At 41.0% G+C, this 25021-nt stretch overlaps 2 protein-coding genes, 2 long non-coding RNA genes and 5 other non-coding genes across 10 annotated transcripts in view; 8 read left to right on the top strand and 1 right to left on the bottom strand.

Annotated features, from left to right (window-relative positions):
• The first annotated feature begins 3260 nt into the window (after positions 1-3260).
• Positions 3261-6676, top strand: LOC132990588 (uncharacterized). 2 transcript variants are annotated; one of them, XR_009676076.1, is made up of 6 exons: positions 3261-3676; positions 4403-4474; positions 5234-5305; positions 5711-5782; positions 6131-6196; positions 6383-6676. It is a non-coding gene; the product is annotated as an uncharacterized LOC132990588 (long non-coding RNA). The 2 variants fall into 2 exon arrangements; XR_009676077.1 differs by lacking the exon at positions 5711-5782.
• Positions 3313-3447, top strand: LOC132991732 (small nucleolar RNA SNORA9). Its single transcript, XR_009676245.1, has one exon. It is a non-coding gene; the product is annotated as a small nucleolar RNA SNORA9 (small nucleolar RNA).
• Positions 3784-3918, top strand: LOC132991734 (small nucleolar RNA SNORA9). The gene has a single exon (XR_009676247.1). It is a non-coding gene; the product is annotated as a small nucleolar RNA SNORA9 (small nucleolar RNA).
• On the top strand, positions 4591-4725 carry LOC132991733 (small nucleolar RNA SNORA9). Its single transcript, XR_009676246.1, has one exon. It is a non-coding gene; the product is annotated as a small nucleolar RNA SNORA9 (small nucleolar RNA).
• LOC132991731 (small nucleolar RNA SNORA9) lies at positions 5422-5556 on the top strand. Its single transcript, XR_009676244.1, has one exon. It is a non-coding gene; the product is annotated as a small nucleolar RNA SNORA9 (small nucleolar RNA).
• LOC132991730 (small nucleolar RNA SNORA9) lies at positions 5890-6024 on the top strand. Its single transcript, XR_009676243.1, has one exon. It is a non-coding gene; the product is annotated as a small nucleolar RNA SNORA9 (small nucleolar RNA).
• A 1082-nt stretch (positions 6677-7758) lies between the features above and the next one.
• Positions 7759-12104, top strand: LOC132990585 (uncharacterized). Its single transcript, XM_061058876.1, has 2 exons — positions 7759-7798; positions 9431-12104. The coding sequence occupies exon 2, from the start codon at positions 9431-9433 to the stop codon at positions 10679-10681; it is 1251 nt and encodes a 416-aa protein (XP_060914859.1). The 5' UTR covers positions 7759-7798; the 3' UTR covers positions 10682-12104.
• Positions 12105-13524: 1420 nt separating this feature from the next.
• LOC132990589 (uncharacterized) lies at positions 13525-15624 on the bottom strand. The gene is made up of 2 exons (XR_009676078.1): positions 15494-15624; positions 13525-13683 (listed from the first exon to the last, which is right to left on the bottom strand). It is a non-coding gene; the product is annotated as an uncharacterized LOC132990589 (long non-coding RNA).
• The window catches only part of myo1g (myosin IG), a 59037-nt gene continuing 49520 nt past the window's right edge, over positions 15505-25021 (top strand). The window contains exons 1-9 of the mRNA XM_061058868.1: positions 15505-15713; positions 20519-20727; positions 21461-21554; positions 21775-21940; positions 23742-23795; positions 23896-23991; positions 24085-24201; positions 24334-24540; positions 24779-24924. Coding sequence (XP_060914851.1) covers positions 15619-15713; positions 20519-20727; positions 21461-21554; positions 21775-21940; positions 23742-23795; positions 23896-23991; positions 24085-24201; positions 24334-24540; positions 24779-24924 — 1184 coding nt within the window. The 5' untranslated portion in view covers positions 15505-15618. The remainder of the gene's footprint in view (positions 15714-20518; positions 20728-21460; positions 21555-21774; positions 21941-23741; positions 23796-23895; positions 23992-24084; positions 24202-24333; positions 24541-24778; positions 24925-25021) is intronic.

Genomic DNA, 25021 nt, shown 5'->3' with positions numbered 1-25021 from the left:
CATAATCAAACACCTTTTAAACCCAACCCTTCAAAATAAGATGTGAAGGCTTTTTTGAAGACTTCTCTGCAGCTCCAGATATACAGTTTTGCTTACAGTAGCAGGAGGCTGAGCAGGTTACAACAGTGTATTGGCGAGAGGTGGGGAACACTTGGGAGTGTTTACCAGTCAATTACAGGGCTGACGTATAGAGAACGAGAGCAGTTTATAGATGACAATTAACCTAATGAGCATGTTGTTGGACCGTGGGAGGAAGCCAGACTACCTGGAGAAACTCAACGCATGTACGGGCAGAACTTGTTAACTCCACTGCAAAGTTTTGGCCGGGGATTCAAAACAGGAACCTTCTCGCTCACCATTGCAGCACTTTCTTTATGCCAACTAATCCTAACACAGTTTCAGCTTATTACAATTTTTCAGATGCTTTCTTGCACAAGTGGCCTATATGGCTAAATATTTGATGAATTCAGTCTCACTCCAATATAATGTCTAAAAAGGGGCTCTATTACTGCATACAATGAAGTGTCTGGCATCAGCAAGTAATCCAATGGATGCAGTCACAGTTATGATGAAACAGTGGAAAAGAACAACAAAAGAGTCCAAAGCAGCTTCATTACATTCACGTCTTGCTTGTGGTAAATGTTCCTGATTATTACCTGCTGCGTTCAAACATCAGCTTAAATAGTACCCAGGGGATGACTGGAAACGTTTTGGAAAATGTGGGGTTTGAAAAATGTGGTTGTTTGCGTTCACACATGTGAACCCGTGTTGTTTGTGCAAATGTGAAAAGGGCTGGACGCATAAAAAGATGGGAAAAAAACGTGTTCAAAGTTTGAGTTTAGATATAAATGTTTATGTTGATTATTACTGGCTGTCAAATGAGATACAGGTAATGGTATAACATTGTTTGTCATCCATTCTATGTTTTTTTTTTAGAAAGAAAACACCTTTTTAGAAAGGATTCAACCCTAAGGCAGGCCAGACAACAATTCTAGAAAGTGTGCATTCATAGAGATGAGCAGTAATCAGCTCTTATTCATATAGATTTAGACTACTCCACAATTATTGAATGGATACTTGGTGTGGGCCAGTTTGAAAGTATAAGTATAATATATAGTCTCGTGTAAAGGTTAATGTTTATATTGCACTGTCACCACAAACTCTTCGGGCTTGGTTTCTTATTCCGTATTTCCTCCATGTTGTACAGAACATCACATCATTGTCCTCGGTGGTAGCTTCAACCCCCCCAAATCATGAAACAGCGATCTACATTAAAGTAAAACACATTTTTTGGAAGAACATTTTGTTCATTGAGCTATTTTCAGAACCAACCCAGGGGCTGAAATATGATGATATGATTGTTCAAGTCTGATAAATTATTTTAAGCTTTGCCTGATCTGTTCCCTTTATGTCGCTTTTGTTATTGTGCAGATATGTTCAAACAGCAAAACAGACTCCGTCAGGATTTAAGGACATGGTTGGAATAGGATTATTCGCAGAGATCACATTATGATAAGGAGACAGTGGGGAATAGATAACACAGCATGTTCTTATTTATAGACTAAACAGAGCAGCTCTTGTTTTAATATCGAAACTTTCTTTTAATGTCTGATGCAGAAATGGGAGTCGGGCCTAAACAGCCGGTGTTTGTGTCCAAACACAGATTCAGATGGTCAGTTCTGGGCTTTTCGTCAGTATGCAAATCACGTCAGCTGGCCAATTGTTCAGCGTCACGACCACCAAACAAAGCTCAAATTCATCATGCGCGTCTGCTGATGGAGCAGGCCACGACAGACCGCCAAGGCAAAGTCTGCTCCTCTATGGGACGTATTGTTGTACGCCAATGCAGTCTGAGTCATCCACCGTGAGCGCCCTCCTCGTGGAGGCTCCAGAGCTTGCCAACACCCACCAACAACGGCTGTCCACTTGGTTATAAAATCCCTCCCACATAGAAACAGTCTGTCGGTGACTGTTTTTTAAACTACTATGGACTGTGTTGATTGATGGATTCTTTAATCCTGTATAATCAATTTGAAGAAATGTTCCTAATAAAAATCTGACATAAAATATTTGAAACACATACTGCACATTCTTCCTTCAGAACATTTTAAAATAACACAAATAACAGGTTAACTGTAATGTTTAGCTGTAGTATACAGAGCGTTTATGTCATTTCATGAAAGTGGGGAGTCATTTTGAAATGATGTGATTAAAACATAAAGGACATTTCATCCTGTATATTATCTTGGACTTCTTAAGTTGAGGACTTTTCCTCTTCACCTATTTTTGTAAAATGTTCAGCAGGTGGAAGGGCTTCAGACTATTTCGGACTATATTCCAATCTTCTTTGCACTTTTTCTTAATTATCCAATACACCATGGTTTGCTATTCATGTGTTTACTGCATACACATTTTATTTCCCCCCTTTTAACCCCTTTAATTAAAAAAAACACCTTCAAAAATAATGATCACGTGTTAGCTAACAGTTTGTATCCTCAAGATCATTCAATCATTTAAAACATTACCTTTATTTTTCTTTGTTTTAGCTCTTAACTCTGTATTTGGATGTTTTCTTGTCTTTTTTATTCCCTCTTTCCTTTCTTTCTCTGTACCTAAAGTGAGATGAATTATGATTATTCTATATTTATTAACCTTTCATATTTTGTCATTAGATATTTTCTACTGCTATAGTTGGATAAAGGAAGGATTTCAACCAAAAACAACATATTAAAAGAGAAAACGTTATATCCGGCCGCCATCTTTGGTATCCTACTGCCCCCTGCTGGGTGAACCCGTGCATGCAACTGCCAGAATGACACAACTACGTCACATCCGCTGGTCAGAGTTCACTTTAACACACAGCCGGTGAGAGAGAAGGTGAGTTTTCTGCATCGGCGTCCATCCAACTTTATTTCCTAAATATTTAAAGTTTATTACTTCTTCAAATAATCTTTGAGCTCAGAGTTCTTTAAAGATGGCGGTTTTTGTTGACGAAGTTGTAGTTTTAAAGGTTTTAAATTAGTCTCGAGCAGATGTTGGTGTGGAAGTACTTTTAGGTAACGTGTTGGTGTTTTTTTTTTTTTTTTTTTTATCACTACTAATATTTATTATGTTTTATTTACAGATTTACAGGTAAGACGTCGACAAAGTCAAGGAACAAGATGGAAAGGTAAATATAATTTGTGTTTTTTTAAACCCTCGTGTAGTTGGTATGGGAAGTGAATGGATGAGCATGTTGTTCACTTTAGTAATTCCTCCTGAAAACTTTCACTTTAACACTAAATGACGAACACTAGGGTTAAATGTGTGATTGTGCAGACCTTCCAGCGAGGCTCAGCCTGCAGTGGCTCTGATCTTTCCTTCAGTGTCTGCTAGAGAGACGTGAGGCCGTTTGAGGTCCTGCTGTGTGCTCCTCATGGCAGGGTTATAGGTAAACCTCCGACAAAACACAACGTTTGTCACTGTAAGAGTCCAGTTATTATTAGTAGTGAATAGTCATTGAGCTCACCTTTATTCTGAGTTCACTCCTCATGATGCATTAAGTGTCTTTAGTTAGTTTGTGTGTGTGAAAGAAAAAGTCTTATTGTGAAATTCTCTTTTACAGGATGCAGATGAAGGATGGTGTGTCTCCGCTCAGAGCTCCTGACTGACATCTGAGGCTCCTCAATGACTTCAGGTCAGTATTTGTGATATAAAGGAGAGGAACACTTTGTTTAGACTGCAACATTATAAAGAGTTAGAGCTGTACTCAGATACTGTTGTTACATAAGTACTGTAATGATCGTGCAGACCTTCCAGCGAGGCTCAGCCTGCAGTGGCTCTGATCTTTCCTGTAGTGTCTGCTAGAGAGACGTGAGGCCGTTTGAGGTCCTGCTGTGTGCTCCTCATGGCAGGGTTATAGGTAAACCTCCGACAAAACACGACGTTTGTCATTGTAAGAGTCCAGTTAATTCTCGTAGAGGATCATCTTTGAGCTCACCTTTATTCTAAGTTCACCTCGAGGGGGTGACTGAGTGTTCACTGCTGCACAGGATTCTGTTCAAGGGTTTTTTTTTGTGTGCACTACTGCTGCAACATCGACTGATTTAAGAATCACAACATACAGAGCAAGGCATCTGTAATCACATGAGATTACATGTGAAAATATGTTTAAAATGTAGAAATGTAAGAAACTTAAATGCTAAATAAATGACCTCAGTTATAAACGTTTTAGATTTTTCTCTTGTTTTCATGTGTTTAGACTTTAACTGGCCTTTCTTTAGAACTTAGCACTGAATAAAATCACTACTTCAGTATTTAAAGAACAGATATAAAGACATAATTTGGTCAGATGTTCAGAATGACTTTGCCGTGTTACTTTGTGTATGAACAAAAAGTCTTATTGTGAAATTCTCTTTTACAGGATGCAGATGAAGGATGGTGTGTCTCCGCTCAGAGCTCCTGACTGACATCTGAGGCTCCTCAATGACTTCAGGTCAGTATTTGTGATATAATGAAGAGGAAGGAGAGGAACACTTTGTTTAGACTGCAACATTATAAAGAGTTAGAGCTGTACTCAGATACTGTTGTTACATAAGTACTGTAATGATCGTGCAGACCTTCCAGCGAGGCTCAGCCTGCAGTGGCTCTGATCTTTCCTGTAGTGTCTGCTAGAGAGACGTGAGGCCGTTTGAGGTCCTGCTGTGTGCTCCTCATGGCAGGGTTATAGGTAAACCTCCGACAAAACACAACTTTTGTCATTGTAAGAGTCCAGTTAGTTCTCGTAGAGGATAATCTTTGAGCTCACCTTTATTCTGAGTTCACCTCGAGGTGACGCTTCTGAACCTTTCCATGTGCCACAAAGTCATGACTGAGTGTTCACTGCTGCACAAGATTCTGTTCAAGGGTTTTTTTTGTGCACTACTGCTGCAACATCGACTGATTTTAAGAATCACAACATACAGAGCAAGGCATACATAATCACATGAGATTACATGTGAAAATATGTTTAAAATGTAAGAAACTTAAATGCTAAATAAATGACCTCAGTTATAAATGTTTTAGATTTTTCTCTTGTTTTCATGTGTTTAGACTTTAACTGGCCTTTCTTTTGAACTTGGCACTGAATAAAATCACTACTTCAGTATTTAAAAAAACAGATATAAAGACATAATTTGGTCAGATGTTCAGAATGACTTTGCCGTGTTACTTTGTGTATGAACAAAAAGTCTTATTGTGAAATTCTCTTTTACAGGATGCAGATGAAGGATGGTGTGTCTCCGCTCAGAGCTCCTGACTGACATCTGAGGCTCCTCAATGACTTCAGGTCAGTATTTGTGATATAATGAAGAGGAAGGAGAGGAACACTTTGTTTAGACTGCAACAATATAAAGAGTTAGAGCTGTACTCAGATACTGTTGTTACATAAGTACTGTAATGATCGTGCAGACCTTCCAGCGAGGCTCAGCCTGCAGTGGCTCTGATCTTTCCTGTAGTGTCTGCTAGAGAGACTTGAGGCCGTTTGAGGTCCTGCTGTGTGCTCCTCATGGCAGGGTTATAGGTAAACCTCCGACAAAACACAACTTTTGTCATTGTAAGAGTCCAGTTAGTTCTCGTAGAGGATCATCTTTGAGCTCACCTTTATTCTGAGTTCACTCCTCATGATGCATTAAGTGTCTTTAGTTACTTTGTGTGTGAACAAGAAGTCTTATTGTGAAATTCTCTTTAACAGGATGCAGATGAAGGATGGTGTGTCTCCACTCAGAGCTCCTGACTGACATCTGAGGCTCCTCAATGACTTCAGGTCAGTATTTGTGATATAAAGGAGAGGAACACTTTGTTTAGACTGCAACATTATAAAGAGTTAGAGCTGTACTCAGATACTGTTGTTACATAAGTACTGTAATGATCGTGCAGACCTTCCAGCGAGGCTCAGCCTGCAGTGGCTCTGACCTTTCCTGTAGTGTCTGCTAGAGAGACGTGAGGCCGTTTGAGGTCCTGCTGTGTGCTCCTCATGGCAGGGTTATAGGTAAACCTCCGACATTTGCATTTTGGTTGCAGAAAAGCAAGCGAGGTGAGTAGATGATTCAAGTTGTACTCCTCCTGTGTCGTACATTATCTTATTGACATGAGAACATGTTTTGTTTTCCAGGAGTGATAACTTCAGCTCTGTGATCAGCGGCTGCAGGCGTTAGGCATGTTGAACGTCTCTCTGGAGGTAAGATCATCTGAACTCTTCAGTGTGTTCAGTGAAACTAGATTCAAAGAAATGATTTGGTATAAAAATGAACTGGATGTATACAGTCCAGCTCAGTGAGGTATGAGCTGACGTTTCCTTGTAATGAAGATAAATGCACCTGAGAATGCACTAAGAATTGATGAATCCTGTTTTTGTTCTCCACAGACTTCCTGCCAGCCCCAAAAAGACTTGTCCGTAACCGTGACGACTGATGTTAACTGTGAGCTTCAGGATATCTCCAGCAACCAGACTTTGACCCAGGTGAAGAAACAATAAGACTTACTGTAGTGGTGTTTTTTTTTGTTTTTTTTTCAAAGAATGAAATGTGTAAAATAATCTCCTTCTTTCTCTTTAGATTTCACCAGCTCGTCTGCTGTTTGGCTGTCTGATAGTCAGATCATGTGGTTTTGTGTCGTTTGCACACTTTTGGAAAAGGTGAATGTGTATTTATTAGTAATAACACACTGTGGAAATAAACATCTGAAACAAACCTGCTGTAGTTTGGGCTTTATTAGTGTCTGCATGATAAACTGTGTTTAGGTAATACAGCGCAGTGTTGTGATGGATCATGTTGTGTATTTGTCATGTGCTCATACAGATGTGCAGTGAACTGTACTGGTGTTTGGTTTGTGAGAACAGCCTGTGGTTGGTCTCACATCCCTCACAGTAAACCTCCTGATTTGTGTCCCTTTGTGGAGCACGATTTGCCTAAACTGTGACAAACTCTAAAATGATTTAAATAAACCTCAGAATCTGATTTTTATTTTATTTTTATTTTATTTTTTTTGTTATTTAAATGACTGTCAATCAAAATAACAGATTTTTTTGTCCTGATGCAGAAGATAAACGGTGCCATGTTCCTCTTAACTAAAACTATTAAGTTGTTTTTACAAAAGTAGCACGATCAGTGGACTTAAAAAATGTTGTTACATGAAACCTTTACCTCCCTCATATTTGTTGAAACCCAAATCTCTAAACCCCATGATGCTCGCTTTCAAAGTCTTAACTTGAAAAGGAACATTTCAAAGTAAAATAAAAAAATCTCTCTTAACCAGTTTGGTCTTTTTATTTTTAATTTATTAGATTATGTCAGCATCAGTCTTTTCCAAATGAACTTAAAACACATTTTGTTTGTTCTGAAACCAATGAGTTTGTAATAGTGATCAAAATCCAGGTGAGGGAAAAACTGCACTCGTCTGTTTTGTAAGTCAGGATGTTGTAATGTAAGTAAATAACATTTAATTTTAACGTACAGTTTAAATTCTTTAATAAAACTTATTACAAAGCAGTTCCTCCTGTGACTGAGGAACAATCAATTCATCTTGTATCCTAAAAATGTTTGTGGAGATTTAAATATTTGTAATAAATCGGGTAGATTTCTAATATGTTCCCGGTACTTCTAATACTTTTAATACAGCAGATATTTTATTCTACACTTTTATTATTAAAGTGTAGAGCGATTCAAATTTGGTATTCTGTTTTGAACTGTTTACCTGAAGCGGATGTGACGTCATTACTTTCTGTATCATCTCAACTAAACAACGTCATGACGTGACATTACAAAGAGTGAGCTCCAACAGAGTAAGTAACAAACCCGAGTGACTAAAACAAACATTTACTTCTTCTTTTTGTTTCCTTTATGCTCTACGAAGAAAATGTTTGAAAAAAACCCGAATGTTTAACCGGAAATAAGAACGAGTGAACTCATGACTAGACTCACCTGTTCTCTCAGGTCTACATTTGTATTTCTCCATCTCTTATCACTGCTAGTTTGACCTTAGCCTTTACGTTTCCAGAGAAACTCTCTCAGAGTAAAGAAGTGAAAAGAATCTTAATCTGTGTTAGTCTAGTTTGACCTTCAAGCTCTTAACTTTCAGTTTCGATGAAACAGTTTTTAAGTTTCATGTTGGTCCTGGTGTCAAAGTAGAACATCGAAAAGTCTAAAAATGTACTTAAAACGAGTCACTATGATGTTAAAGATGACTGTATTATCGTTTCTGATGTATTAGTTAAACACTACTTTGTTGTACTGTACTACTTCGTTTTATTTTCCGCAAGTTTGAGCTCATTTAAAAAAAAGCTGTTCATATTTCTGTTTGTAAAATATTCATAATTTCATTTATGTAGGTCTTTCAAAAAAAAGTGATTTACACATGGAAATAAAATGCCAAAATAAAGGAGAAGTTTGAGGAAGACTGTGATTAAAAATGTAAAAATGCTATAGTCAGGGGCTAAGAGAGAGAGAGAGAGGGGTCGAGGGGTCAAGGGGTCCTCCTTGTTGCTTTTTTTCTGTATTTTGAACCATTTCTAATCAAAGACAGAATGTGTTTTAATTCTCGATCAGTTTGAGGAAACCTCAGTTGTTTCTTCTTGCAGTTGTTATCATGAACTCTTTGGCTGTTATCGCCCTCTACTGACCGACTGAAGGAACTACAACAGTGTCAGGGCGTTAGATTGTAAACTGAGGGTCTCTTAGGTCTTATCTTTCTGCTTTTTTCAACACCCTGGAACTTCAGCTACCTCACACTTAAAAACTCACGGCTTGTGTTTCATCCTGTAAAATACCAAACACAACCTGTAGACCAACAAAAACGTTCAACAGAAAAAAACACCATTGATGTTACTTTACACAATGCGTTAAAAAAAGAGAGGTTTCAGCCAACCCACTCCCATGCACATGTGTTTTCCCATGATGCATCCCTGTTTTAGATCAGCCAATCGACACATCCTTCATTAACATAATGGAGTAAAGAAGTCGTGTTTTTCTGTCCCACAGTTGCTGCTCCAGTGTGTCGGAGGTGAATCATCAACGATATCATGAGGTACCTGAACATTACCAACACATGTATAATTTCCCCCTTAGGTTAGACCCAATTCGAAATGATTGCTCTGGCAGTCCAGAGCGAGCTGAGCCGGTGGAAGCACACACATTGAATAAAGTAAAAAAAACCTATCAGCTCCGAGACGGACAGAACGCGCATCTGGTGGAATTTTAGGCTTCAAGTGTCGTCCTTTTGTCGTGTTGTTTTCATCGTTTGGAAAATGTGTGATGGATGACTCCTCTTCAGAGACCTGAGGGTGACGTCACTGAGACTACGTCCAGTCTAGAGTTTGATCAGATTCATCATTCTGAAAGGTTTGTCTGCAGCTCCTCGTGTCATCCTGATGATGATTCCCTCTCCTTATCCTTTTTTTTTTTTTTTTTATCCCCAGATGGATTTCCCCGTGGAGGCAACAGTACATTTGAATAGTTTCCCCGATAAAAACAAGGTGAGACAAATCCTCAGGTCAAATGGCTTCGAGTTGAAAGAGATGGGACGCGATCAGGTGCGCGTCAACGGGTCGTTTCTGAAACTTCAAGCAGTGAAGGCCTCTTTGGAGCAAAACCTTTATTTACAATCTAAAACAGACATCGCTCCGTCCTCACCGGCTCTGAAGGTTTCCTCTGGAGCCATTCCCAAACGCTACGCCAACACTCATGGTACTACAGGCCGATCAGGATCCCCCAAAAAGCCTCCACATGCTTCTCCATCTTCACCCACAATTATGTCACCTTTTGCATCCGGATCCAATCGTCCGATCTCTCCAGAGCACGGGGATTCTTCTTCTCCAAGGCCGGACCGAGGTGGCTCCTTCAGGCCGGGAAAGGAATCCTTTCTGGTTGATGCCGATGTGTTTTTGTACGCAGAGCAGCTCAGGAAAAAAGACATTGACTGCATCCTGGAGGGCCATAATGTCAAAATGCAAGCCGAGGAAGATACTGAAGACAGCTGCACGATCACTTTGATGGGAAAGAGTGCGAGAATAGCTGTGGGGAAACTCCAGAGTCTCCTGGATGATCTCGGAAAATCACTGCGCACTCAGGAGGTTCCTCTGAGGGACCTGGATCACGAGGGCCGAGATCTTTTAGAGCGCATTCGGAAACATAAAAACATTTTTGATTCAGTGCTCGTGCGTGAGAAAAGTGACCGACTCCACCTCATAGGAGGGTCTGGTGAGAGCTACAGCTTGAAGCAAAGGCTGCTGGGGAAATCGTCTGACCAGTCAGGACGCACCGGGAGGACGCTGGATAGAAACTCCAGAGGGAGAAGCAGCTCTTTGCCACCGATCAGTCGCAGGAACACAGAAATAGAAAGGAGTGCTAACGCTAATCAATCGCCTGCGGGTGCTGCGGGCTACTCTCCGTCAAAGTACCAGGATGATGAACAGAAACATGTCGGGACCGAGCGGGCAGCTGCTACTCGTTCTGGTTCAGGCAGATCTTTTAGATCTTTTGGGAGAAGAAGCCAATCAGAGTCCCGCAAAAAACCCAAGCCAGAGAAGACGAATGGACCGCTGCAAGAAAGAGAAAACAATCGAACTCCTGCTAAACCACCCAAGACATTCAAGCAGTTACTAACTGTAAAGACAGAAGATGTGAAGCAGAAGTTTAAAAGTAGGTGGAGTATTGGAAAGAAAAAATGAGCCTGGACTTGACAGCACTGAGATCTTCTTTTTCTCTATTTTTGACCTTGATAATTTTTATTTGAAGTTTGAAATAACATTACATATGAAACTTAAAGGCTTTATATTATATTATTTTTTTGATCCAGCAGATGTCGCCCTTGAGCACCAGCATGAAACCAAAACAACTCGCGCTGCATTGTTGTGTTAGCATGCTAATGCTAGCGATCTTTATTATGCTCGTATCTTCACACTGCATGTAAATTTACCTGAAATGAGCGTGATCTAGAAACACAGTTAAGCAGTGAGTACAGTATGTTATTCTTCTTTTCTCTAGTCCCTCAATTAAACAACTTTTATACACGAGGGGAGGAGTCAGCCGGCCGTCCGGGCGATGTAAACAAACTGAAGATAGGACTCTGAAAACATCACAGACAGTGGGACTCGGGTGTTACACCCATTGTAGACAGTCATGACTCACAGAGTTATTTTCAGAGGATATACTTGATTTATATTATATTTAAGTGTGAAAAATCACATATAAAGCCTTTAAGTTTGTTAGAAAGCTACAGTCTTCTGTCCTTTGTTACACTTTCTTTGTCAGCATGTCGGTTCATTATAAGTGCAGGAGATGGACAGAAGACTTCTTATAGATGACATCATTTAAAGTTAGTTTTGTAATTTGTGTTTAACTCTAACACACTAATGTCATACTCGGTGTCTTTATCCATTTTGTCAATAGATTGAATATTCAAATCCCCATCACGGTTTCTTCAGGTCATGCTGATGTCCTAAAGCGGCCCACGGTCCACAGCCAGCCCCCCCCCCCCCCCCCCCCCCCCAAAGCTTCCTATCCGACCCCCAGACTATAAATAACCTCGGGTGATTAAACTAAGAACATAAAATTAAAATCACAAGGCTGAAATACTTGTATGAGGTAAATTAGAGATTTTACATTTCTCCTCTGACACCAGCCTCTTCACATAAGGCTTGACATCTGTCAGGCTTATGTGCATACATATTTTAAAGTCCCGCCCCCACGGTGTCTAAGGTCGAAAGGTTCTATAGCACTGAGCCTCAGCCGCCCAGATGTTTGATCAACAGTCCTAAACTTGTAGATAATTAATTCAGTATAATGTTCAGAGGAAAAGTGGAACATTGTCACATTCAACATTTTGCAAATTTGGTTGCAAATACATTTTCATTCATTTGGCTGATCAAATAATCGATTAAATGTATCTGTAGGTGTGATTATAGTTTTTCATTTTCGTAGCACAGACGAATCATGACTTTTATTCTTCAAAAAGAAACGTTTTCAAATCAAGCAACAACCTCCGGTGTTTAAAAATGAAGCCAATAAAAAGGTGCAAAATCCTGCAGTTCTTAAAGGGTCTGCTTGAGGCTGGCTTCAAGAGCCCCAGTACTCACATACACACACCACATATTTTTTGAAAACGCACCGTTTTGATTTTATGAACGATACGTGTTATCCATAGTTGGGCGCGTAGCTGACATGATTGACAGGTGGGCACCATGTAACGGTTCGTCAAGAGGCTTAAAACCCGCCTCAGCTCTCAGCCTGTCGTTAGGTTGACTGAAAGTTAGGCTGACACAGGATTTCCAACATGGCGGCTGCTGCCGACGAGCCTCCAGAGCCCCCTGCAGGAACAGATGAGTGACGTCACTCAGGCTTCAAACGTTAATATTTACAGTCTATGGTTCAAACTTAGATTACTTTTGCAAAATATTAACACATTTATTTACAATTCTAGACTAACACAATTGTATGTATTGTAATATTTAAAGTCTGTTCTGTAAATGTTAACATTATTCTGAATCTGTACTCTGGATTATCGCTTCTGGCTGCTAAATTATAACTTTTGTAAATATAAATAATTAGACACATTTCCATTAATATACAGTAATAATAAAAAAGGAATTACTTGGAAGTTTTTGTAGGTGTTTATTAAATGTTTTAATAAGTTGAATGCCTCTCTCATGTTCATGTGTTTATGCCATGATAACACTGAACATCCAGGGCTCCTGTGTGTCTGCGTCGTTACTCCATCACCATCATCTCGATGGAAACAGACGCGAGAGGAAGCGTGAAAAGGAAGTGAAACGGTCTCTGAAAGACAACTTAACTCATGCTCAGAGAGGAAGTCTTCAAGGCGGGTGAGGATCTAAAAGCGGCTGTAGTTAGAAGAGGATATCGTCACAGGCTGTCAAGAAGCAGGAGCTCAGCAGTAGGTCGGTGTTTGTGTAGCTCTCGTAGTTATTGCGTCAGTGTGATGGTAAAATGCCTCGGCTCTCGTTGTCTAATCAGTGCCTGAATCAAGTCTGAAATACGGAGCCTTCAAACGGGGCAGCACCTACAGTGTGACGACAAGAATGACTCAGAGATCTTCTATTTTATGGAAAGATCTGGTGATAAATGTCTCGTCCTGTGCAGAGCGCACGGGGTTCCCCTGATTGTTTCGGTCTGTTGCCAAGGAATCCAAAACACTTCACGATATCTGATTGTCAGGACGTACTCAGTCAGCCTTTTAGATTTTTATCATCACATCACTCTTTCATAATTACTCAAAGCCATTCACATGTTGTGACCCGGTTAGTCCTGGAGCAGTGTGAGTGCAGGCCAGTGGGCGAATGCGGAGATGGGACCTTAGGGTGACTGTCTTTTTTTTTTTATAGTGCTTTATACAATTCTCGTTGTGTAAACTGTAAACATGACAAAACATGGAAGCCTACACTTCATTTAGCAGACGCTTTTATCCGAAGGGACGAACATCAGAGAGTAAGTTCAACACAACCCCGTCAGTAACCCGTCAAATATAAAGGGAAAGCAGTAACAAGTACAATAATTATCCAGCATTTTATTTGATTGTGTTCTGGATGTGACTTTTATGTCAAGTAGCTAGCGGCACATCCTCAACAAAGACTCTATTCATGAAGCAAACAATGTAGAGCTTAACTCAGAAAAAAGCATCTGAGTCATGAGTCTGAGCTGTGTCACTGTGCCGCTGTTTGGAAACACAAAAAAAACACACTGATGAAACATGTTAAGAGAGCTGCCAGCAGCTTTAGTGCATGTTGAGCTTCACACAGTGCTGAGAGGTTAAAGGTTGAAATAATGATTCCCTCTGCTAGTTCTAATAACTTTAATATCTGCTTCTACTTGGTCAGAGAACGTGTTTAATCAACTTTGACAGTTTGTGTAAGATTTTGTTCTTACATGTTGACTAAAAATAGAAAAGAAAAGAAAAGAGAAACGCTGCCATCTGGAGCTGTCAACACAAATCAGCATGACTTGATGATTCTTGTAATAATTAAGAAAATAAGAGGGCAGGTCCAATAAGGAAGACATGACAGAATGTTTTGTAGGTTTTGGTCGGCTGTAAGGTAACTTTGGGAAAGTCCATTTGGGTGCTTGTCTTTATTTCACTTTATTTATTAATTCAAATAAAGTTAAGCTTACCCCGAATAAAGACCAAAGACATGTTAGTCTTTGGCTTTTTTTTTTAATGCAAACTGTGAGACATTTGTGGACAACAAATTCCAAAAGGAGTTTAAGAAAACCTGTTCATGTCAGATGTTAGTCCTCTGATGTGAATCTTAGTTGACTACTAACTGCAGGTAAATCAATGTTGAAAGTTGCACTTACATAAAATGTGTTTATAATTTTGTTCTTCGACTAAAATGTAAAGAAACCGACCATGTTATGTTAGCAAAACATTAGCCTCAGATGGCTAAGCTAGTAGCCGCGACTGACTAGTTTGGCTGCCAACTAACAAAGTCCACAACATAAAAGTTATATTAAAACGGTTTCCACAGATTATACTCCAACACTGATATTCAGGGAGAAGAATCACAGAGCAAAGTAAAATCTAAACATTTCAATGCTAGCTAATCTGTTACTGTTATGGAACTGTACAATCAAAATAATGTTGAACTGAAAAAAAAACTGCTGCTGGTTCAATTTACGAAGATGTACAATCATTACCGCTCTTTTTATGTTTTACTTTTAACCTTTTTATATAAAGTCCTACAACCCTTCACATACAACTTTATGAGATCTAATACCCCAGGACTGGTCGTCTCTAGACTCTGGTAGTTACTTGTCAGGGACCAAAAACAAAGAAGAGAGATTAACTAGGCTGAAAAATTCTTGGAAAAAGTTCCAGATTTGAAGAAAACAGTGAAGTCGTGTTTGAGGGATTTACAAATCAACCATCTCTGGATTAGTCAGCGTCCTGTATCTCTGCACCTACTCGTCTTAACATGGCACAAACAAAGGGGCTGTCGCTAAACATGCGGGCTGTAATTTCCCAAAACACACAAATGAGTTTCTCAAGCTGCTGCCGGCTCTTCTACGAGTGGGAAACCTCTGATTTAAAGGGGAAAACCCTCAGGGACATGTTGTACTGCCAATGCCAAGTTAAAAAAAGGAAATGCCACGAACCTTCCCAAGAGAAAAGGGCCATTTTCCACCCCAAAATTAGCAAAGATAAGTGCTCTTTTCTTGCAGCCTGTAAAACATGGGTGCATTTTTCTTACACACAAATGATAAGGCTTAAAATAAAATCTGTAGAGTCTTGTGGAGCGTCACACACGTTTGGAAATGAAGAGGTCTTGTGGCAGGAAGAAAGAGACAGAAGTAGATGCAGAAGTGGTGAGTTTGTAAAGATAGCCTCCTTCTATTTATACAGAGATGTGTGTGTGAGGGCATAGGCTGACTGACAGGATGACGTGCTGTAGCTTGCAGACCACAGCGCTCTGTCACTCGATTAAACACGCCCTAAATCCACCCCAAAAAAAAAAAAAAAAGCTTACCACGCCCACTGCCTGCACTACCGGGCCCCATACTTCTCTCTCTTCTTCCTCCCTTGAGCTGCTCTCTGTTCCTTTTCCCTGTCTGTCTTATTTTTTATTTTAAAGCTCGCTGAAGGCAGGCCAGGATGGCGGAGCTGGAGGGCCTGGAGTTCGGGAAGTCGGACTTCGTGCTCCTGGATGAGGTGACGATGGAGCAGTTTATGGAGAACCTGAAGTTGAGGTAAGGCCTGAGCGACTGTTAGAAGAAGAGGAAGGGAGGGGAAGCAGCTGGATGTCAGAGATGCAACGAGGAACGCCTCATACAAACCTGATGTATGTCTCTTTCTGCAAGTCTTTGTTCATCCTGCCAAGAAAAGTTAAAAATTAGAGTCAAACTTGTACAGTTTAGGATTATTATTACACTTTAACTCTCTCTGACATTCATAAACTTACTAAACTCTTGTATTAAATTACACATTTTACAATTTCTTGACGACTTCTTAAAGAAGGAGATATAATAAAGAAATCAAATTAACATAAAGAGGAAAAAAAGTGTGAGTCACCACTACCGTTCCCGCTCTCTCACATTATTCAGAAATAAGCTTGTGGTTTATTTCATCATCAGCTCGCATCATACAACGCACATTACCAATGACCACATTTTTGTCTCTTTCTATCTTTTTCTCTCTGCGCCTGCCTCTATCACTCCCTCTCGGCCCATGCTGCCTCAGGAGGTGGATGTTAACCAATGAAATGTTGGTGCCAATGTTGCCAAGTGCTTTCTCATTGGTGGTAAACGTTTGGCGTCTCTAACAAAGAGAATGTTTTAGACTTTTCTTTGATATAAAGTACTGAAAGAAAACGTATGCTTTTTATTTTAATGACACATCTAGTCTCCAAAAATCTCCCCTACTTTATCTTTTCTGGTTTTGTCTTGGCTACAGTGGTGATTCTAGTAAGTTGGGGGCCGTAGGCAAAAATGAATTGGGGGGGCCCCTCCAACTACCATTATGTCTGCCAGTGTCCTGACGTATATGTTCTTTTTCACTCTCAGGCGGATCATTTCTCTTAATTTTCCTTCAGTGACTTGTATTGACAAAGTATGGTTCTCTCAGGAATATTACATGAGAGTGAGTGCTGTCAGATGGGGCCCCATTAGGGAGGTTTCATACTGTCAATTCTATTGTTGCAGTTTTAAGTTTGTCAGCCTTTGGGGGCCCCTTACTGGACTGGGGCCCCCAAGCTGTTGCCTGTCTTGCCTGTTGACCAGCAGCATCATTTAGTGTGTCATGCTTTTGTGTTTTATTTATCACTGAGTGCAGATTCAGATTCAGACGGGCGACTCTGTGTCACAGCCTACCGAGTCGTTGAAAGAAGCCAAGACAATAATCAGGGAACAAACAGTCACAGCAGCATTCAGGCAATTACCTCCACATGTCAGTAACAACAACTCAACGGCCAATGAGAAGCCAGAGCTAACAAATCTACAAATACATCAATGAATGGACCTCACAGGTAAACTAAATAAAGTGTTATCTGGCTGTTATCACTTCCTCAGTGGTATCTTGTTCTCAATTCAAACTGTTGGACATCACAGTGTCAGGAGAGGCACCAAAATGTCAAAGAACATCATATAAGCTCCAGATTCAGAGGGAAGAATTTGCGCTTTTCGGCTGACGGGAGCGCAGCTAATGCCTCTAAATGAACATTTTTCACATTCTTGCCCTGTCTAGGAGTCAGTCTGTCATCACTGGTTGGCAAATAGTATAAGTAGCTAGAGTTTCAACACACTGCTTGATCAGACTTGTTTGATTGCAGAACACATGCAAAGGATTTCTCTTGATGTGTGCCTTCTTCTTTATCAGTTATTGTTTCTTGTTCCAACATTGAGTTTGTTTAAATGTTTTTGCTCTCACACAGTTTTCTTTACTTGTTAGTGTTGGATAATCAGATGAGTGATTTTCTTTTGTGTTAGTTTTCTATCTTCTGGATTTCTCTGATAAATATGAGCAGATTTCTATGAGAGTTTGTTGACAGAGAGGCGTTTTGCTGAGTTTTCACCATTACTAATGTAAAGTTTGAACTGTTAAACTAGCAGAGATCCAGACTTGATTCAAACAAGACATCGATTTAAAGGGTAGAGGTCGTCTGGTTTTATCAACATATATTCAAGGCAGTAGAAAGTTTGTGCAGCTCGGGTTCTGTCCTGTTCATAAAAGATAAAGTCTCCCATGGACTCGCACAACTGTGGTCTGATTGGTCAGTATATCACCAGGAAGGAGACTAGTCCGACTTCTCCATTTAACTGGCACCAAAGACAACTCTCACGTAGAGGGCCCCTTACATGTGTTACTGCCAGTTCTAGTTCAACCCTACTGCACTACTACATTCAGAGATTATTTAAACTGTTAAGGGGGGGTTAATGACTCAGGTGCAGCAGTAATCACCTTGAGCTGTAAGATCAGGCAGGGATCCGCCTGGATGTGTTGCTCACACAGACATGCCCTTTACCCCTCCTGATCTCAGGACTGAACCAGCTTTCACTTCCCACATGACATCCCATCACTGAAGGTCACTTCACTTTTAGGTGATAGGTAAAGATATCAGTCTCAGTTTCATTTAATTTGGGTAAAAAGTTCAATTTCTTGCTTTTAAGATTCCTCTTGAATATCTGATTCTGGTAGTGGTCGCATGAAACCAAAACAACAAACATGTTTGGCAAAACCTCCGCACATACTGTAGCCTCCGCTCTCCTCCAGCGACACACCTCCAACTCCCCCTCTCCTCACCTTCACACTGAGGAGTTATCAAATCGAACGCACCAAAATGAAGCACCATTAAGCTCAATCGGTGGACAAAATCTGGATTGTTGGGTTAGCAGGCTAATGTTAGCTTGTAGCTTCACATTGCATTTAAATTTACACAGACTGATCGTGGTCTAGAAACATTTACATGACATCCAAATAAGCAGTGAGTACGTTCATCTTCTTTTCTCTAGTCCTTGACCTTGGCCATGTAAACACGGTGTAAACACAGCCTGACAACAACACAGCCTGTGGGACTCGGGCTTTGTGCTCCCCATGTACAGAGGCTACAGTCATCAAAGTGGGCAGCCTGAGTTCAAATCTGACCTGTGGCTCATTAACTCACTGACGTCTTGTAGCATATCAGTGCTATCCTAACATCCCGTCATTGGCTCCCAATATGCCCCAGAATCAATTTTAAGGTTGCGCTGTTTGTTTTTAAAGCCCTGAATGGATTGGCTCCATTGTACATAACCCACATCTCAGCCTGTACACTTAGAATGTCAGACATGGGCTTCCTTGCTGTCCCTCACTCACGGCCCAAGCTCAAAGATGCTTTTCAGTCAAAGCCCCTAAACTGTAGAACAGCCTCCTCCCGTCCATCAGGCCTGCCCCCCTCTGTGGACTCTGTTCAAGGTCCCATATTCTGCTTTTTCTGGTTTTATATGCTCTTTAGTGTGTTTTCCAAGTGTCCTGTGCATGTTTAGCCACAAAAATTCAAAGTCCGCAGAAACGCGGCTTCTCCTACGTCCTCCTGTTAGCTGTAGCATTAGCCGCATGTAACGCTCGGTTCTAGCCCCCCCCCCGATAAAAATTTGTCAGTGTGGCGTCATTGTCAGTGTGAGATCACTGATCTAAGCCCATTGGCTCGTTGTGACAAGCCCCGCAGCTCATGTTGAAATTTCCGAGACGCGTGCTAAGCAACTGACCAATAACGACAGAGCGGATCGGCCGACTTGGCCCACGTGGGGTCTAACAGTGTGGGCTCAACAGAGCGTAGCTGACGGACTCAGAGCGGAGAGGGAGCAAGGAGGAGCAGTACATGAAAACAGACACTTTTTTCTAACTTTATCTATTGTGAACGTACAAAAGTAGGTACTTAGATTAAATATACAAACCCCAAAAAGGGCAGAATATGGGCTCTTTAACCCTAGAACACTAACTAACGGTTTGTTAACACTATCACTAAAGTCAGGTATATTTTACCATATATACTTCCCATCAAAATATATTAAAGTACAACAATACATGGAGAATTGAAGTACTCTTCATTTATTTCCCCTTATACAAAGTCTCAAAACTAAAAAAAAAGGTATCATGAGGGGACCATATAAAAAGTCTCTTAAATTAGTTAAAAATTAGGGAAAATTCCCCCTAAAATACAGAGCTGGGAACTTGTTTTTCGGTCCACTTGTTCCTGGGACATGTGAGCCTTGTCTGGTGAAGGCTAAGTCTCTCACTGCATTACTGACAAGTGAGGTAAATATTTTACCCACTGTCACTAACGTCGGGTGAAAATCACCCGAACAGGTGCCTGTTGGAAAAAACCAGAGACTGGAGCAGAGAAACACGCCTACCTTCAATGACGTCAAGGGGCAGCATGAAGCTTCCCAAAGACCCTCGCAAATCAGACAGCAGCAACACTTCACCACAATCGTGTGGGTGAAAATCACCCAACGTTGGTGTTCTACGGTTAAGTCCTGCCTCAGGAAGTATTTTTACATGTTAGCATTTGAGTCCTGTGGTCCATCAGGTTTTCTTTAGTATTATTTCTTTATTCTTATAAATGTTGTAAACTCCTGAATGTTGTTTCTTTAATGCAGCTGCTGCTGTTTTTACATGTGCTTCATAAGAACGTTTGACTTGACGTGTAAAGATTAACATAGAAGATAGATATTACTTCATTTGGCTCCATTACCCCATATGACATGTCAATTTTGCACCTCCCATCCTCAACAAAGCCACAGTATGTTTCAAAAATGACACCCTTCAGACCACAAGTTCTCATTTCCTGCTTTCAGAGTGCAGAGACTTGTGTCACTTCTTGTCAGCCAGAGACATAAAGGTGCATTTTTTACCGGGGGTGTTCTCATGGGTGATGTGAAAATGTCATGTAGAAGTGGGGTTCTTTCACTCCTTAAATACAGAAACGATTCTACAGTACATATAAAGATATATATTTACAGCATGTCTTCATTGCTATAGAAATAAAGGATTCCTGTTTGTGATGTTCTTCCACCAGGTTTCAGAAGGGACGTATCTACACCTACATTGGAGAAGTAGTGGTCTCTGTGAACCCGTACACTCAGATGGACATTTACGGTAAAGACACCATCGATGCATACCGGGGTCGGGAGCTGTATGAAAACCCTCCTCACCTGTACGCTGTGTCTGACGCTGCATACAAAGCCATGAAGAGACGAGCCAAAGACACCTGCATCGTCATATCAGGTCTCTTCCCTTTTTCACACTCTGACACATCCTCCACCCCGCTCAACATGTGAAAGGCTACTTTCCAAACTTTACATTAAAACCTGATCAAATATAAACCTTTATCTGTGGTTTGTGCACAAAGAGTCCAAACGGTTTTATGACACTAGACATGAGGCTAAAGGAAAGAAACATGCAAAACTTTTCCTTTTCTTTGATATCTCAATTGCAATTGGAAGATTTGGCCAGAGGATGGCGCCAGAGGAAAAGCTATCATTGTAGATGAGTTGAATTATGTTCAGTCCAAAAAGCAGAACACTTTAAATAACCAATTTAAAAAAAAGAGATTTTGGCTTTAAATAAACACAAGGGGGAGGGGTTACTGCCCTTTGTGATGTCATGAAGGGAAAATCTCCAAACGGCCTGTTTGAGCACACATTTTCTGAAAAGTGGAGCAGGAAGAAGACAGAGAGGATGGACTTCACTTATTTTTGGGGGGTTTGTAGACAGACTAGGGACACAAATTAGTGTTAGAAAAACATGATGAAGTGTATTTTTGCACAATATGTGACCTTTAAGTTAAAGGTCATGTTATACTGCGAATACAAATCTGCATTAAACTCATTATGCATTTTAACAAAAAAAACTTGACATTTATTAAAGGCTTCAGGTGCTGCTGGCTCATTAGAAATAAAGAGTTACATGAACTACAGAGTTCCTGATCTGCTCATCAGTGTGTTATTTTGTGTTTCAGGGGAGAGCGGAGCAGGAAAAACAGAAGCTAGTAAATTTATCATGCAGTACATCGCTGCCATCACAAACCCAAGCCAGAGGGCGGAGGTTGAGAGGTGAGTGGACTTTACAACATCTTCTTTTTCACTCTGAGAGGATTCATCAAGTCAGTTATATAAACTCAACTGTAGATCCAGATGTTGTTTCAGTCTGAAATCAAAGACTAATGGATTATTTGATCAGAGAATATGATGTTACTTGAACTCCATTTCCACCTCTCTAATGGCCGCTTGTCACATGTTTCCATTAACGGTCGCCCTGATGCGATGAATCAAGCGTGAAGAACGTGCTGCTCAAGTCCAACTGTGTGCTGGAGGCCTTTGGGAACGCCAAGACGAATCGCAACGACAACTCCAGCCGCTTCGGCAAGTACATGGACATCAACTTCAACTTCAACGGCGATCCCACCGGAGGACACATCAACAACTACCTGCTGGAGAAGGTGAGGGAGGCGGGGGCAGGGTGGTGGAGAACCTACCGACACAGTGTTCCCAGCCCCTGTAGGAAAAGTACAGAAACAAAGTTTAGCTCATTAGTCTTAAAATGACGTCTTTTCCTCCCGAACATGAATGTTTCATGAGGTGATGACAAAGAGGTGTGAGGGAACATCCATGAATAGACGTGTGGGTGAGGCTGGTGCTGCTCCTCCTTCATGCTCGTTAATGAACGGCCCACCTGGGAGAACTTAATGCTGCTGTATTTATCCACTCTGTTAATCTACTGTCTGGCACGCAGAGCTGGTGTGAATGACGGAGCTGTGATTCATTTTGAGAGGGCAGAGTGAACCACATGAAAGAGCAGCTCGAACAGGTGCTAATCAGTTTGATTTAAAGTTCAGACTACAACCCATAAAACCTAAATATTCTACCTAAACATATGAAGTATAACTAGTGGGGAATGTCTGTGTTTGACTGCATGATAAGACATTTTGAGTTCTGTTACTTTGACATTTACTCCCCTCAAAATCAAAGAGTGAAGACTTTCTTTATAGACGTAAGATTTGTCACCGAAGTTCAGCAAAGTATCCAGTCAGTTCTAGAGCGGCCACATAAAATATTGCACTCTGTGTTGATGGTGATGATGATTTTACTTCTTACTTTATGCGAGAAAACTTGCTCTGACCTTTTTTTTTAGATATCGTCTTAGTCTTTTGTTAACACCTGAAAATCAGATTAGGATCCAGGAAGGGAAAATATGAGATGTGTCAGGAGAGGTGAAGGAGCCGGAGGCCTCAACAACCAGCCGCTCTTCAACATAAGGAGAAAAAAATAAAAAAGAAGCACAAGTATTTATTCAATATCTGCTCTTCATTTCTGTACGGCGTTATATCTAGGGGCATACTGGAGATATTTGGTTTGGCACTAAGGAAGGTTGAATCAATGAACCTGTCCAGTGTTAGATGAGAGTGAAGTAGGGAGTTTGATTTGAGGAAGTTGGAAAAGAATGATGGTTAAGAAGGCAGACATTCATAAAGAAATGCGCTTGATAGATATATATATTTTATACTAAAAAAATTAAATTCAGTTTTCTGAGCAGAGGAACAGATGCTTTATTAGGGTTCAAGAATTTCCGGTGTATGAAGTCTATGAAGATAGCTCGGGGTCCGATGTTCACAGACATGTAAAGATTTTGTAAATCAGCTGTTGATTAAATGAATAACTTCGCCTTCAGACTTTTCAAAGAGAGATGTGAGGAAGGTTAATGTTCAGGTTAGTAGGAAAAGAAAGTGGAAAAAGTAAGAAAAGACAGAGCAGGATGATTTAAAAAAAAAGATCTTCTTAGCCATATTCAGACGGCCTGTTAAGGTGTGATATTTACGTCCCTCTGACGTCTTGCCTTCAGTGTGAATGTCACAGAAGCGCATTAGGCGGATGAAGTGATCCCCCTCTCTGTGCTGCGTTTGGAGGAAGTAACAGAGGGCATTACAGGGGCGAGGCAGGACCAGTGACACAGTGCTGTGTGTGCATGCCCTAGTGTTTGTGTGTGTGGAGCTCCTGCTGTTTCTCTACATGTTGGGCTTCCACAATGCCTTAACACAATGTGAATCCACACACTGGGGCACCAATATTACGCCTAATTAAGAATCAATATGAACATATTGAATGGCCGAGCTTAGTTACGGCGCTTTTGCAGAAACGCACTCTGAGAAGGGCTGTGGAAAGGGTTGGTCATCATAGAACAGCTGTGTAACAGGCTCTGTGTGTTGTTTGGATTTAATATGACGCTCTGCTCTCCTGTTCAAGTCCAGGGTGGTCCAGCAGCAAGACGGGGAGAGGAACTTCCACTCTTTTTACCAGGTAAACTCCAAACCTCTGAACCACCACTTCAGACCGTGTCCACTAAATGACATCACTACACTGGATCTAAACCTGAGTGTGTGTGTTATGTGCTCCGCAGTTGCTGCGTGGCGGCTCAGCTGAGTTGTTGGAGTCGCTTCATCTGCAGAATGATCCGGCTGTTTACACGTATACGAGAGAGGGAGCTGTGACCACTGTGAGTGTGACACCAAACAACCTGCATTGTACACGCACTTGAAGGCAATTCCTGATTTGTTTTTGACATTTGCACACTGTCCTTTTCTTGAAGACCTCCAACAATGATCGCACGAGCCACAAAGCAGTGATGAGCGCTCTGGGTGTGATCGGCTTCTCAAAGGAGGAGATCAACTCCGTTTATCAGATCCTGGCCTCCATTCTGCTGCTGGTGAGCGAAAGCACGGGTTGTTAAAAATATAGAAAAAGAAAGAAATGAATAGAAAGTGTGGAAAGTATCATTTTCATGTATCGTGTCGTTTGATCATGGCTCTGTTATGAAGCGCAGTTTTGTGTCTCTCAGGGTAATTTGCAGTTCGAGAGCGACGGTGAGGTCGTTCAGATCGTGGGACTCGAGGCCGTCGGACACATCTCTAACTTGACCGACACGGACTCGGAAAGCGTCAGCAAGAGCCTGCTGTACCGCACTGTGGCCACCGGGGGCGGCGAGGTCATCGAGAAGGGACACTCGGAGCACGAGGCGAGCTTCGGGCGAGACGCTTTCGTCAAGGTGCTGCTGCTTACCTTTTGTCTGTTTGCCAATCACACATCGAGCTGAATGTCCTTTTGAAAAAATATCTGATCAGGATAAAGATTGAAGCGTTATACAGATGAGTAGTCGTACAGCTCTGCACAGGGTAATAATATTATGTAAACATTATCTCAGTGACTTGTTTGCTTTGATCTCACTTACACACTTGTCACATCGTTTTTTATCGCTGGCTCACTCTCTTATTTCCTCGCTGCAGGCTCTATATGAGAGACTATTTGGTTGGATCGTAGGCCGAATCAACAGCGTCATAGAAGTAAAGGACTACAACCCAGTGCTTCATGGGAAGAACACAGTCATTGGCGTGCTGGATATCTACGGCTTTGAGATCTTTGACAACAACAGGTGGGGGTCGCCGCGTTACAAACCTGCTGCATTCTTTTTTTATGAACATGTAAAGGAATGAGTCACTGTTGGATGACGCTCGCTCATGTGCTCGCTC

This window comes from Labrus mixtus, chromosome 16, assembly GCF_963584025.1.
Source record: "Labrus mixtus chromosome 16, fLabMix1.1, whole genome shotgun sequence".
Taxonomy (NCBI): Eukaryota; Metazoa; Chordata; class Actinopteri; order Labriformes; family Labridae; genus Labrus; species Labrus mixtus.
This window is presented reverse-complemented; position numbering and strand designations above follow the sequence as displayed.